The sequence below is a fragment of the Dipodomys merriami genome, unplaced genomic scaffold (genome assembly GCF_024711535.1).
Source record: "Dipodomys merriami isolate MVZ:Mamm:240054 unplaced genomic scaffold, mDipMer1.0.p SCAF_4, whole genome shotgun sequence".
Classification (NCBI taxonomy): domain Eukaryota; kingdom Metazoa; phylum Chordata; class Mammalia; order Rodentia; family Heteromyidae; genus Dipodomys; species Dipodomys merriami.
Genome location: NW_027205603.1, coordinates 17,906,536 through 17,921,872, shown reverse-complemented (window position 1 = coordinate 17,921,872; position 15,337 = coordinate 17,906,536). Strand labels below are relative to the sequence as shown.

The window sequence follows — 15,337 nt, the reverse complement described above, 5'->3', positions numbered from 1 at the left end:
TCTGACTGACATTTAAAACTCACCCTTCTCCCTTGTTGGTTTCTACAGTCAGACAAATATCCCATCCAAGACACTGGACTCCCAAAAGGTATGTACAAATAATATAACTACTTGGACTTGTTATTAATGTCTTGAACCATGCACTAATGTAAGTGATTTTTCACTTTTTAAAATTATAAAATGGAAACATGCCAGCACTTAGCACATGGCATGATACATACTGTAGCTCAGAAATTAATTTTGTTAAAATGTATAATTGGGAGGTAGGCACCAGTGGCTCACACCTGTAATCCTAGCTACTCAGGAGCTGAGATCTGAAGACTGGAGTTTGAAGCCAGCCAGGGCAGGAAAGTCTGAGACTCTTTCCTCCCATTAATCCCCAAAAAGCCAGAAGTGGAGCTGTGGCTAACATGGCAGAAAGCTAGCCTTGAGCAAAAACAAACTCTGGGACAGTGCCCAGAGCCCAAGTTCAAGCCCCAAGACAGGAAAAGAAATAAATAAATAAAATAAAGTAGCCGGGCGCCGGTGGCTCTCGCCTGTATTTCTAGCTACTCAGGAGGCTGAGATAGAGGATTGCGGTTCAAAGCCAGCTGGGGCAGTAAAGTCAGTGAGACTTTTTTTTTTTTTTTTTTTTTTTTTTTTTTGTCGGTCATGGGGCTTGAACTCCGGGCCTGGGCGTTGTCCCTCAGCTCTTCAGCTCAAGGCGAGCGCTCTACCACTTGAGCTACAGCGCCACTTCCGGTTTTCTGGTGGTTTATTGGAGATAGGAGTCTCACGGTCTCTCCTGCCCGGGCTGGCTTTGAACCGCGATCCTCAGATCTCAGCCTCCTGAGTAGCTAGGATTACAGGCGTGAGCCACCAGCGCCCGGCAGTCAGTGAGACTTTTATCTCCAATAAACCACTAGAAAACTGGAAGTGGCACTGTGGCTCAAGCAGTAGAATGCTCACCTTGCGCTGAAGAGTGCAAGGACAGTGCCCAAGCCCAGAGTTCAAGCCCCATGACTGACCTAAATAAATAAATAAAATAAAGTACATAAATTGTGGCTGGAGGTGTGGCTCAGTTGGTAGAGAGCCAGACAGTGAGGGGAAGAATCAGATACTGAGTCCATATTTGGACCAAAATAATTATATAATTTTTTGGTCAGTCATGGGCTTGAACTCAGGCCTGTGTGCTGTCCCTGAGCTCTTCAGCTCAAGGCGAATACTCTGCCACTTTGAGCCACCGCACCACTTCCAGTTTTCTGGTGGTTAATTGGAGATAAGAATCCCACAGACTTTTCCACCCTGGTTGGTTTCAAACTGAGATCCTCGGATCTCAGCCTCCTGAGTAGATAGAGTTACAGGTATGAGCCAGTGGCACCGGGCTAGCCCACTGATTTTAAGAGTCACCCTTTGGGCTCTAGAGAGCAGATGTGTTAGGTGTAGCCTGGTGTACTGGCCCCGAGACCCTTTTCCTTTTTCTCTTGGGCCTCACCCCACCCTCGGAAGCAAAGGATGGGGGAGCAAGGGAAGCAGCAGGTAAGGGCCAGGCAGAGTCACTGCTCTTTCCAGGGTGGATTCTTCCAGAAGGGAAGTGCCTTCTGCATGCCTCTGAACAGCCCTCTCGGGCCTAGGCTGGGACGACCATTGAACACTGCTTAGGATGGTGATGCCTGGCATAGGCGGCCAGAGATAGTCACTAAGCTAGTGGCAGCGCCTGAGCTGAGGCTCCACCAGGTAGAAAGCTGGGCTCTGACTGCAGGCCTTGGTTGTACATTCAGAAACCTTGTGCCAGCACTCCACCAGTCTAGCCCATCACAGGCATTTTCACCCCAGGACAAGAGCATTTTAGGTGAAAGAGAGGGCAGACACCCAACAACGAGAGCACAACCCCAAAGTCCCATCTGGGAACAGCTGCCAGTAGAGCCCAGGTGGTCTCCTTCGTACCTGTGGCGTTGCTCAGCAAGAGCAGTCCACTAATTCTGCCCTTGACCGTGGTGGAGCCTCTGTTGCTTGGGTACTCATGCCTTACTGGGCCAGGCTGGGCCTGGCTGGGAAACAGGGCTGAAAGTCCCGGGCTACATGAGGGCAGGCTTTTAAAGGGCAGCATGCCCCTGGCCCCCATGAAGAAGAGACTGGCTTGTGTAATCGTTCCACAGGCCAGCGAAGCCTGGAACCCACAGAGCATGAGCAAAATCACGCCTGGTCCCTGAAAGGCCAGCAGGCTTGGTCTCGGGAGAAGCACTGAGAAGAGAACTTGCCATTAAGCGATTTAAGCCCTACCAGTTTTACCAGATGGCCAGGCAAGTGGGTGATACTGAGCCTTAATTTTAGTCTTAACACCAGAGCGTGCTCTTTCCAGTCAAGTTGTGTTTTTGTTTTCCCTAGCTGAGGAATGTGATCCAATAACTTTGAACTGCCCACCGAGTTCTGATGATCCACATCAGGTAAGAATAATTTCAGTGGCTTGTCACCCCTTGAAGTATTCAATGTCACCTAGATTTTTTTTTTTTTTGGTCGGTCATGGGGCTTGAACTCTGGGCCTGGGCACTGTCCCTCAGCTCTTCAGTTCAAGGCGAGCGCTCTACCACTTGAGCTACAGCGCCACTTCCTCACCTAGATTTTTTTTAAATAATGATTTCACACAGTGCTTTAGAAAGAAAGAATGTTCAGATAGGGTGACACAAATCTGTAATCTCAGAGCTGTATAGGGAAGATTCTGTCTCAAAGTAAACAAATAGTAAAGAGCAAATAGGAAAATTTAGAGATAACAAAATAACTTGGAATTATCTCGGCAAGGTAGCTATCTTCTATCACTTTGAATAACAGGTCTCTTTAGTCCATTCTGTAACATAAATATGTATTATGATAGAGAGATGAATGTTAGTTGGAAAAAAGAGTTGCTTTCTTTCATGTGTCATTGATACACATAGGGGAAAAATTATGAGCCAACAAAACTGGATAATGCCAGGTGCTGGTGGCTCCTGTAATCCTAGCTACTTAGGGGGCTGAGATCTGAGGATCACAATTGAAAGCCACCCATCCAGGAAAGTCTGTGAGACTCTTATCCCCAATTAACCACCAGAAAACTGAAAGTGCACTGTGGCTCAAGTGGTAGGGGACATTTTAGCCTCAGCTGGCTTCAAATTGTGATCCTCAGATTTCAGCTTTGTGAGTAGCTAGGATTACAGGCATGAGCCACTGGTGTCCAGTGACTTTTTGTTGTTGTTGGTCGTGGGGCTTGACCTCTGGGTCTGGGCATTGTCCCGTGTTGTCCCTCAGCTCTTCCGCTCAAGGTGAGCACTCTACCACTTGAGCCACAGCACCACTTCCGGTTATCTGGTGGTAAATTGGAGATAAGAGTCTCATGAAGGGCTGGGAAGGTTGCTCAGTGGTAGAGTGCTTGTCTTGCATGCATGAGGCCCTGGGTTTGATTCCTCAGCACCACATAAGCAGAAAAGGCAGGAAATGCGCTGTGGCTCAAGCGGTAGAGCGCTAGCCTTGAGCTGAAGAGCTGAGGGACAGCACCCAGGCCCAGAGTTCAGGCCCCACTACTGGCAAAAAAAAAAAAAAAAGAGTCTCATGGACTTTTCTGCCCAGGCTGGTTTTGAACCTTGATCCTCAGATCTCAGCCTCCTGAGTAGCTGTCAAGGCAAGAGCCACCAGCGACCAGTGACATTTTTTTTTGGGGGGGGGTCCGGTCATGGGGCCTGAACTCTGGGCCTGGGCGCTATCCTTCAGCTCTTCAGCTCAAGGCTAGCATTCTACCACTTGAGCCACAGTGCCACTTCTGGCTTTTTTCTTTTCGCTTATATGGTGCTGAGGAATTGAACCCAGGGCCTTCAGCTCAAGGCTAGCGCTCTACCACTTGAGCCACAGCGCCACTTCTGGCTTTTTTCTTTTTGCTTATATGGTGCTGAGGAATTGAACCCAGGGCCTCTGGCATGCAAAGCTTGCGCTCTTCCACTGAGCCACCTTCCCAGGCCCCGACCAGTGACATTTTTTAATGATTTCTAAATACTGTCATTTTTCTTTTGAGAATTCAGAAGTCAAACTTAAACATTTTAATTCTAAAAAAAAACAAACAAACAACAGCCCTAGCCTCCCTACTGTGTTCAGTACCAACTCAGGCAGTGGCTTAACCATTGCTGTTTAGGGAATGGGACTGAGGCTGGGAGGCCTGGTGTGTCAAGGTGGCACAGATGCCAGTGACCTGGGGCTGTGGCTCCAGCTCTTTGTGGCTTGGAAAGTTAGACTTAGTGTGAAGCGTTGAGCAGTGGTGGGCCTTCCAGAGGCAATGAGACCACGAAGGATTTCCCAGCCTCTAGAGCTCTGAGCTAAATCTGCCTGCCTGCCCTTCCTTCCCTCCCTCCCTCCCTCCTTCCCTCCCTCCTTCCCTTCCTTCCTTCTTTCCTTCCTTCCTTCCTTCCTTCCTTCCTTCCTTCCTTCCTTCCTTCCTTCCTTCCTTCCTTCCTTCCCCGCCTCCTTCCCTCTCTCCCTTCCTTCCTTCCTTCCGTGTGTGTGTGTGTGTGTGTGCACAAGCCAATACTGGAGCTTGAACTCTAGGCTTTCCACACTTATCGCTTATGGATGGTACTCTATCACTTGAGCCATGCCTCCAGTTCCAGCTTTTTGCTTGTTACTTGCATTTAAGAGTCTCACAAATTTGTGTGCCCTGGCTGACTTTGAACTGTGATCCTCAGATCTTACCCTTCTGGTTAGATATAGAATTCTAGGTGTAAGCCACCAGAGCCCAGCTTCAGCGTCTCTTTTTGAATTATCCAGATATTAGGAAACCGATTAGGAGCTGAAGGGGCCCTTAGAAGCCTGCTGTTCAGCCCCTCGATACAGAGGAGGGAGCCCAAGACAGCTGGTGAGAGCAGGGATGTAACCTGGGCTTTGTCCAGTGCCACCCCACTCCCCCACGGCCCCCCAGAGTTGCCAACAGCTGGCAGAACGGGAGCGAATGCTACTGGAACAAAACCGGCAAATGGAAGGTCATTCTTCTCAGAGACAGAATCCCATGCAGCAGACTCATGGCTTTGGCCAGACAGCAAGGAGCTCAAGACGTCCGCAGACCTGAAGCCCTTGTGGGCACCGTGGTCCCAGAGCATGGTGACCGGCTCCTCCGCTGTGGCTGTGCTGCGTGAGTCAGCCGGGCAGGCCCCTGCCTGCTCCCAGCCGTGCAGCAATCCTTTCAAGCTCTGACAAGACCTGTGCACACAGCCAGCAGCTCTTCAGCTTTGTCTTCCTCTAGGGGAGAATCCGACAGCACGGGTTGCCTCAGTGCGTCCTTACTTTACCCCTGCTGCAAAGTTTATAGAACTTTGAAGAACCACTGCTATGAGGTGGAACTATAAACTTCTAGAACGTGCCCTCGGGTGAGATGGAGATGCTTCGAAGCCTTCCTGCTATCCTCTGCCTAGCCACACTGTTCTCTCCCAAGCCAGGCTGGGAAAGGGCTCTAAACACTGCCGCCAGGCTTTGGGGAGGCGGGAAGGAATCTCCAGAGGCTGGCCTCCCCAGAAGGAGGTCAGATGTTCTGAGCTGTCAACATGGCCTGGTCTGGCTGCCTCCCCCGCCCCTCCTCCCCCTCCTCCTCTTCCTCTTCCCTCCTCCTCCCTCTTCCTCCCTCTTCCTCCTCCTTTTTTCTCTTCCCTCCTTTTCCTCCTCCCTCCCTCTTCTTCCTTCCTCTTTTTCCCTTTCTTTCCTTCCTCCCTCCCTCCCTCCCTCCCTCCCTCCCTTCTTTCCTTCCTTCTTCATTCCCCCTCCCCTTCTCCTCCTCCAGGTCAAGATAAGATATTTGTAGCTAGGCACCAGGGGCTCACACCTATAATGGTAGCTATATAGGAGGCTGGGATCTGTGGATAATGATAGCAAGGGCAGAAAAGTCTGTGAGACTCTTATCTCCAGTTAACCACCAAAAAGCCAGAAGTAGAGCTGTGGCTCTAGTAGAGATTCAGCCTTAAATGAAAAGCCAAGAGAGAGCATGAGGCCCTAAGTTTAAGCCCTAGTACTGGCACAGAGAGAGGGGGGGGGGGAGGGGGAGGGGGAGGGGAATGAGGAGGGAGGGAGGGAGGGAGGGAGCACACAATTACTGGTTTTAAAAAGATGTCCAGGATGTATTATAAAAAGAAGTGAAAGCAATTTGTAAATGTGGTTTAGGAGTTAAAAGTGTCCTGCTCAGGTGGTTCACACAGGTATGATTAAGTAAACAGGAAGGGGTGGAACCACAGGACACCACCAGCAACCTGTGGTGTGTGAGATGGAATTGAGAAACTGGGTGAAGATTCTCAAACCTAGCCAGGCAAGCACTGGTGGCTCTCACCTGTAATCCCATCTACTCAGGTAGCTGAGATCTGAGGATCACAATTGAAAGCCAGCCCCTGCAGGAAAGTTCGTGAAACTCTTGTCTCCACGAGAGAACCAGAAATGGAGCTGTGGTTCAGAGTGGTAGAGCACAGGCCTTGAGTGAAAGTTCAGAGACAGCTCCCAGGCCCTGAGTTCAAGCCCCATGACCACCACCACTAACAACAACAAAAGGGATTCTCATACTTCTTTTTGCTTTGAAATACATGTGCCCATGCAGACACCAACACACACACACACACACACACACACACACACACACACACACACACACACACACACACACACACACACACACACACACACACACACACACACACACACACACACACACACACACACACACACACACACTGGAATAAATCATCCAAAAGTTTTAAATAGTACTTCATCTCAGGAAAACTTTTTGTACAGTAACACATGCCCCTCAAGGAGCCAAGCTTCAGTCACAGGTAATTCTGCCCTGCAGGAAAATGACAGCCCCAGGAATTTGTTAGCATACTTCCTCAGCACACAGCATATAGCATTCCAAGTAGTATCGGTCACCCTCTTCCCTCACAGTGGGATCTGTGAATGAAGCAGATAGGTGCTGAGACCCCGCCTTGCAGGAAGACCCGTTTCCCCAATGTCTGCCTGTGTTCACATGTATAAACCATAGCCTCCCGACCCACGCTCTGCAGTGCTTCCGAACAATAGCCAACTATACTCCGGGCACAAAGGGAAAACCCGCCTATCTTTCATCTTTGAAAGCATAGCAGAGGTATGGAATTACACCCAAGGATGCCTCCCACTGCAGCTGCAGCGTTGGCTGGCCTGCCTGGCAGCTGGGTGCAGAACTTGTTGGTGGGAAGAAGGATTAAGTGCACGCAGACCTCCAGGTTTGCTCTCAGCCTAGCAAAGCACCGCAGCATTTATTTCAATGATTTTGTTCTTCCATATGTAGGATTTCTTTGTTTTTGTTTTTGTTTTTTTGGTCTGGTTGTGGGGCCTGAACTCTGGGCCTGGGCGCTGTCCCTCAGCTCTTCAGCTCAAGGCTAGCGCTTTACCACTTGAGCCACAGCGCCACTTCTGACTTTTTTTTCTGCTTATGTGGTGCTGAGGAATCGAACCCAGGGCCTCATGCATGCAAGGCAAGCGCTCTACCACTGAGCCACCTTCCCAGCCCCAATATGTACGATTTCTTTCATCCTAGTTGCAATGCTTCCTGTCCCGAGGCCTTGCCTGGACCTCTACCCTGCTTTGTGCTGGCTTTATTCTGCCTGTACCTTTTGTTGTTGTTGTTGTCAGTTGTAGGGCTTGAACTCAGGGCCTGGACACTTTCCCTGAGATTTTTCACTCAAAGCTAGTGCTTTACCACTTTGAGCCACAGTGCTATTTTCCATTTTCTGGTGGTTCATTGGAAATAAGAGCCTCACCAACTTTCCCTCCTGGGCTGGTTTTGAACTGTGATCCTTGAATCTCAGCCTCCTGAATAGCTTGGATTACAGGTATGATCCAATGATGCCGGCCATCTGCCTATGCCTTTTTAACACAAGTCCTAAGATACCAATACTTGGGCACATTACTGTTTCATTACTGGATAGTAAGATTAAGGTAGTAGATCTTTTTGTTTGTGTTCCAGGCCATAGAACATTCTCTTACATTGAAAATATGATCAATGAAGCCAGTTTCTCAAATATACTTTCAAAAAATGGGCTTGTGTCCATTTTTTCTTTATGTGTGCCACGTGCTATAATCCTATAATCCTAGCAACTCAGGAGACTGAGATCTGAGGATCAAGGTTTGAAGCCAGCCCAGGCAGAAAAATCTAAGAGACTCTTTATCTCCAGCCAACCAGCAAGAAGCCAGAAGTGGAGCTGTATCTCAAGTGGTAGAATGCTAGCCTTGATTTAAAAAAAACAACAACAAAACAAATAACAACAAAACTCATGGAAAATGCCCAGGTCCTGAGTTCAAGCCCCAGGACTAATACAAACCAAAAAAACTATATAAATAAAAGAATCTACCTGTCCTTGAGCAAAAAAAGCCAATTGAGAGAGCAAGGCCTTGAGTTTAAGACCCAGGAGTGGCACACACAAAAGAAGTAAAAACAAATACTGTTACTGTCATTGTAACATAGCAGTTTATTATAAAAAGTTGGCTTTTTTTTTTTTTTTTGGCTGTGGGGTCTGAACTCTGGGCCTAGGCACTGTCCTTCAGTTCTTCAGCTCAAGGCTAGTGTTCTACCACTTGAGCCACAGCACCACTTCTAGCTTTTTCTGCTTATGTGGTGCTAAGGAATTGAACCCAGGGCCTCATACATGCAAGATAAGCACTCTACCACTGAGCCACCTTCCCAGCCTGAGCTGGCTTTTTTTTTTTTTTTTAAGACAAGCTCAGTGGGAAGTTCGCAGTATAATATTAATGTCTACATGTGGCTAGCAGATAGATGTTTTCAGAAGAGTTTCATTCTAATATTGGGTCTCTTTTGGAAATTGTCACCACTAAACGCTACTTGAATTTCACAGGCCCAGGAAACAGCTTTAAATGATCTAGAGTCTTGCTAGGTAAACCCTATTACCATTGCACCCCGGCATTTGAAAACCTATTTTTGAAGCAACCTAGTAAAATATGTGCTTAAAACAGAGAGACAAAACCTTAGCAGGGATTACTGTCCCCCCAAACTAGCTAAGTAACAACTGGATGGTGGTCCTTAAGTGTGCATCAGGAGGGCGGAGCTTTCCTCTGGGGCTCCTTGTGATCTAGGCTGCCACCACTAGGGGGCGGGGACAACTTGATTTTGGTCTTGAGGGTGAGTGGACATGGCCTTGGGGACTGCATTCAACTTCACAGTAATGGAGTCAGTCCCTCCCTTGTGTATATCCGGGGATTCTGGGCAGACATTAACTGTGGAATATGAGAAATTAAGCCAAATATGCCAAATATGTAAGACACTTTTGTTTTTAGTAGAGGATCTTGCAAATTTTTTGTCTAGGCTGCTCTTTAAACTCAGTCCTCTAAGGCTGGGAAGGTGGCTCAGTGGTAGAGTGCTTGCCTTGCATGCATGAGGCCCTGGGTTTGATTCCTCAGCCCCACATAAGCAGAAAAAGCTGGAAGTGGTGCTGTGGCTCAAGTGGTAGAGCGCTAAGAGCTGAGGGACAGCGCCCAGGCCCAGACTTCAGGCCCCACAACTTAACAAAAAAAACAAGACAAAAACAAAAAAACCCTACAAACCTCTAGCTCTCTGCCTCCAGATTAGATTGCAGGCATGAATTACTATGCCCAGTTTGATTTTTATTGTTTCATGCTTCCCTCCTCCCACCTCCTCCTCCCACCTCCCCCTCCCACCTCCTCCTCCTCCTTTCCTGATAATCAAACCCAGGACCTCAAGCTTACTAGGCAAGCACTTTACCACTGAACTAGATCGGAAGCCTTTGATTTTTTGAGACAGTCTTGCTGGGTAGCCTAGGCTGGCCTCAAAACACCTGCCTCATCCTGCCAAGTGCTGAGATTACAAGTGTGCCCCCGGCCTTGTAGCATCATTTTTACTTTGGGAAAACCTCATGTTTTAGCAGGGACCACAAATACCACAAAACCTGTCAACTTCTGGCATTCGTGTCTTTCGATATGACCTGCAGTTCCTGTTCTGTTTCTAAGGCCCAAGTTTCCAGTTCTCCAAGCAGAACTGACTGTGTTGATCAAAAGCACACACAGGCCTGCCCAGTCCTGCTAGAAACGTGCAGATGTGCAGAGGCCAGCCACCACCCAGCTGTGAGCTCTGAATGGAGGCCCTGACTCAGGGCTTCTATTCACACAAGGCTAGATGGAAGGAGACATTCCTATCCTCCATAGGCTCCCTGTAGCTCATACACACACACACACACACACACACACACACACACACACACACACACACACACACACACACACACACACACACACACACACACACACACACACACACACACACACACACACACACACACACACACACACACACACACACACACACACACACCCTCTAACTAAAGAAAATGGAAAAAGGGGTTGGGAAGATGGCTTAATGGAAGAGTGCTTGCCTAGCATGCATGGAGCCCTGGGTTCAATTCCTCAGTACCACATAAACAGAAAAAGCCAGAAGTAGCACTGTGGCTCAAGTGGGAGAGTGCTAGCCTTGAGCAAAAATGCTCAGGGACAGCACCTAGACCCTGAATTCAAATCCCAGGACTGGCAAAAAAATGAAAAAAGGTCTGGTTCAATCAATTGGAAAGGAGTAAAGTGTGTTCAGCAGGCTGGTTTGGTTGTTCCAGTAAGCACAGCAAGTCAAGGAAGAGGACTCACACCAGAGCAGGAATTGCTTCAATTAGTCCGGGAAGGGGTCTCCCACGTGGGGAAAACAGGAGATGAGACTGTGCTTAGACAGGTGTATACACCCCTACACCCGGCCGAGACCCAGGGCTGTGTGCTCACAGCGAAGAGAGCGGCCTCGCAGATTCAGAGATGACTGCTTAGGATTACATAGGACACACTGCTACTGCAGAGTTAGCACTTTCATGTGTGCGGAGGTACTGGGCTCAAACTCAGGACTCCACGTTCTCACTTGTTTGTTTTTTCCTTTCTACCACCTGAGGCACAGCTTCACTTTTGGCTTTTTGTTGGTTAATTGAAGATAAGATTCTTGTGGACTTTTCTGTCCAGGCTGGCTTTGAATTGCGATCCTCAGATCTCAGCCTCCTGAGTAGCTAGGATGACAAGCAGGAGCCACCAGTGCCCAGCTTGATCCGCTGTTTTAAACAGGATGTTAACAGGGTCCACAAATACATATGGAGTGTCCCCCGTGGCAGGATCTGTTCTGGGCACTGGGGGTGTCATGCACAGTACAGTGCTGCAGGCCTGCCCCAACGGACAGGGAGCACTGGTGACACCGCCACTCACCTGGGGGCGCGATTCCAACTTTTTATTTTTATGATAAAGGTGATGTACCGAGGGGTTACAGTTACTTAAGTCATGAATCTGTTTCTTTGTGGATGGTGTCACCCCTTCCCTCACTCTCGCTTCTCCCTGTGGGTGTGATTTTAATGAAGGTCACATTCTGGTTTCTAGGGAGAAGAAAACAGCTTTCCAGACAGTACTGAAGAACCTCTTTCAGGTAAAATGACCGACTGTAAAGATATTGGGGCTTCAGGGATAGCTAGATGGTGAACCAGAGTTGAGAATGTGTTTGCCATTAATGTGTGTGTGTGTGTGTGTGTGTGTGTGTGTGCGCGCGCGCGCTCTGGAAAGCGGTGGTGCACAGGTCAGCAGAGCATATAACTTGCTTGGTGACTGTGTCCACTTTGCCTTTTCTGGGGACGGCACTGGGACACAGTGTGAGGAGTTCCTTATTCCTCTGGTCCTGATAATTGCGTGGGACATCAGTGCACACATCCAGAGCTCCGTCCCTTTCTTGGCACACCCCCTAGGCTCTGCATGGTGTCACAGCAGAGGGCACACAGAAGCAGGCATAAATTTACCCCTAAACAAAGTTAACTGGCTGGGTGCCAGTGGCTCACACCTGTCATCCTAGCTACTCAGGAGGCTTAGATCTGATGATCACGGTTCAAAACCAGCCCAGGCAAGAAAGGTTGTGAGGCTCTTATCTCCAATGAACCACCAGAAAACTGGAAGTGGTGCTGTAGCTCCAGTGGTAGAACGCTAGCCTTGAGCTGAAGAGCTGAGGGACAGCGCCCAGGCCCAGACTTCAAGCCCCACTGACCAAAAAAAAAGAGAGGACAGAGAGAGAGAGAGAGAGAGGAAGGAAGGAAGGAAGGAAGGAAGGAAGGAAGAAAAGGAAAAAAAAAAACAAATTAACTGCACGAGTGTGTAAATCTGCTTTGACCCCGGGCTGGAATTTTGCAAGCTCCAGACCTGACACCTGATTTCCGTTAGAACTCTAATCCTGGGCTTTCTCTACAGCCTTCAGAATAAAATGTTTACTGTTTAGTTGTTCTGAGTAATTCAGGCTATAATTACACCTTTCCAAGCCATCCGCTCACAGGGTCCCTGGAGCACACAGGGCTAGGAAGCAGCAGAGGAGATAAAAGGGTGCCTCCCCTCTCCTCCCAGGGAGACTCCATGTCCCCACCATCCCCGCCAGCCTCCAGGGGGAGCCATTTCTAGGGTCCACAGTGTGACCTCTGAACCCAATCGTGTTCCAACTCACAGTGAACTGTTCATTGACTGGTATTTTACCACCTACCAGCCCCAAAGGGAAGGGTTAAGATAAGGCTAAGGCGCCATCTGAAATTAACCATTGTGTGTGTGTGTGTGTGTGTGTGTGTGTGTGTGTGTGTGTGTGTGTGTGTGTGTGTGTGTGTGTGTGTGTGTGTGTGTGTGTGTGTGTGTGTGTGTGCCCTAAGCTTTTTTTTCTCAAGGTCTGTGTGCTACTACTTGAGCCATAGGTCTACTTCTGGCCTTTTGGTGGTTAATTGGAGATAATAGCCTCATGGATTTTTCCTGTCGAGGCTGGCTTTGAACCACCATCCTCAGGTCTCAGCTTCCTGAGTAGTTAGGGTTTGGGGCTTGAACCATCAGCACCCAGCTTGCTGGTTCTTTTGTTGTTGTTGTTGTTGTTATGGGGCTTGAACTCAGGGACTGGATGCTGTCCCTGGGCTCTTCAGCTCAAGGACAGCACTCTACCACATGAGCTACAGCGCCACTTCCGGTTTTCTGGTGGTTAACTGGAGAAAAGAGTCTCACGGACTTTCCTACCCAGGCTGGCTTTGAACCGTGATCCTCAGATCTCAGCCTCCCGGATAGCTAGGATTATAGGTGTGAGCCACCAGCACCCAGCTTGCTGGTTATTCTTAAGATAGAATCTCACAAACTTTTCTACCTACTGGCTTCAAACTGAGACCCTCCCCTCTCAGCTTCCCAGATAAATTGGGATTAAAGCTGTGGACCACTGATGTCTGGCCAAAGCAGTATCAAGAGGAGGGCTGCACTTTCTCAGTGCTGCTATTTTTGTTGTTGTTGTTGGTACTGAAGGTTTGAACTCAGGTCTTTGTGCTCGCAGGCTGGCTTGATATTGCTGAGATCTCTTCCTCCTCCTGCCTTACTATTATTATTATTATTATCAGTCATAGGGCTTGAACTCTGGGCCTGGGTGCTGTCCTTACGCTCTTCAGCTCAAGGCTAGTGCTCTACCACTTAAGCCACAGCGCCACTTCCAGTTTTCTGGTATTTTATTGGAGATAAGAGTCTCATGGGTTTTCCTGCCCAGGCTGGCTTTGAACCATGATCTTCAGACCTCAGCCTCCTGAGTAGTTAGGGTTACAGGCATGAGCCACCAGTGCCCAGTATCCCTTAGCTTTTTTTGTTCAGGGCTGTCTGCCACTTGAGCCACACCTCCACTTCTGGCTTAATTAGAGATGAGTCTCAAGGACTTTCCTGCCAAGGTTGGCTTTGAACCCCAATCCTCAGATCTCAGCCTCTTGAGTAGTTAGGATGACAGGTTTGAGCCACCAGTGCCTGGCTCTTGTTTTTAAATATGCATATTACTGATCTGAATGACCCTGAGCCTGTTTACCCTTTCTATATAGCTAGCAGGACAGGCGTAAACCTCCCCACCCACATTTTTATTGGCTGAGATGGAGTTTAACAACTCTTCACCCTCTGCAGGCCTCTTACTGTGATCTCAGCCTCCGGAGTAGCTGGGATTATAGATATAAGGCACTGTGTCCAGCTAGGTTTAATTAAGACCTTTTAAGGAATCATGTAATCCATGATACCTGCCACTCTTGAGTCTGATGACAAATCTTGCGGGGCAGAGGGCTGAGGCATGCACAAACGTGACAGGTTTCTCAGGGGTCTGGCCTTATGGACTGATCTGATTGCAAGCCACACACTGAGAGGCATGCTGGGAGGTGCAGGGAGCTTTGGTCAGAAAGGACGATACACTTTGTCAAGTCTCACGACTTATCTAGTACTCAAAACAGCTTGTCTTTGGCAGTCAAGAATAATAACCTTGTAGTCCTGAAAATGGGTGTTGTGAACAGTTTCTGTCTATGGAAGGCTGTGATAGTCCTAGATAGATGGATACTGTCAAACTTTGACATGAAGGTAAAGGGCAGGAGGAGTGCAGGACATGTTTGCCAAGCCCCCAGCTGACCGGCGCGTCCCCTTCCTTCCTTCAGGGGTCGGCCAGGACCAGCTGTGTAAGGAAGACTGTTCCTGCTCCTCGTGTTCTCTCCGGGCCCCCACCATAAGCGACTTGCTCGATGACCAGGACTTGCTGGACGTGATCAGGATAAAGCTGGACCCGTGTCACCCCACCGTGAAGAACTGGAGGAACTTCGCCAGCAAGTGGGGCATGTCCTATGATGAGCTCTGCTTCCTGGAGCAGAGGCCGCAGAGCCCCACCCTCCAGTTCTTGTTCCGCCACAGCCAGAGGACTGTGGCCCAGCTGATGGAGCTGTGCCGGCTCTACCACCGGGCCGATGTGGAGAAGGTGCTGCGCAGGTGGGTGGACGAGGAGTGGCCCAAGCGGGGGCGTGCAAACTGCCCCTCGCACTTCTAGACTGCCCGACTGCTGCCGACGGCCAGCAGGCGTGTGAACTATTCCTAGGAGCTCGTGGCGTGTCTCCCAGGGCTGTTGGGTGTGGAGGGGCAGCTCCTGTGGGGTGGAAGATGTTTGTTTTTGCACATCTGTTTTAAGATCTGGAAATGGAAAAGGATATTTTCTAGGCTTCACCTAGGAGCCAAAGCCTACACTGGAATGGATTCATGCTGTGATAAAAATAAAATGAACCTCTCCTTCCTGAATGCTGAAGATTTCCATGAGGCCTGAGCCTTGCATGACTCTGGGTGGGTGGATGCCATGCTCTGGAGGAGTGGCGGCCTCTGTTTACAGCAACGCCACGCGGAGAGCTGGCCCACTCCGTCCCTTCCTTATGGCTTCTCTTATAAAGTCTTGTCTTTGTGTATGGTACTGGGTGAGATTTGAACTTGAGGCCTCTTGTTGGCTAGTCAG

At 49.0% G+C, this 15,337-nt stretch overlaps 1 protein-coding gene across 3 annotated transcripts in view; it reads left to right on the top strand.

The window, feature by feature from the left end:
• Edaradd (EDAR associated via death domain) overlaps positions 1–15,115 on the top strand; it is a 31,296-nt gene extending 16,181 nt beyond the window's left edge. For all 3 annotated transcript variants that reach the window (XM_069991743.1, XM_069991742.1, XM_069991744.1), the window contains 4 exons: positions 49–88; positions 2,368–2,426; positions 11,431–11,476; positions 14,502–15,115. In XM_069991743.1, coding sequence (XP_069847844.1) covers positions 49–88; positions 2,368–2,426; positions 11,431–11,476; positions 14,502–14,884 — 528 coding nt within the window. In that variant the 3' untranslated portion in view covers positions 14,885–15,115. The remainder of the gene's footprint in view (positions 1–48; positions 89–2,367; positions 2,427–11,430; positions 11,477–14,501) is intronic.
• Positions 15,116–15,337: the final 222 nt, after the last annotated feature.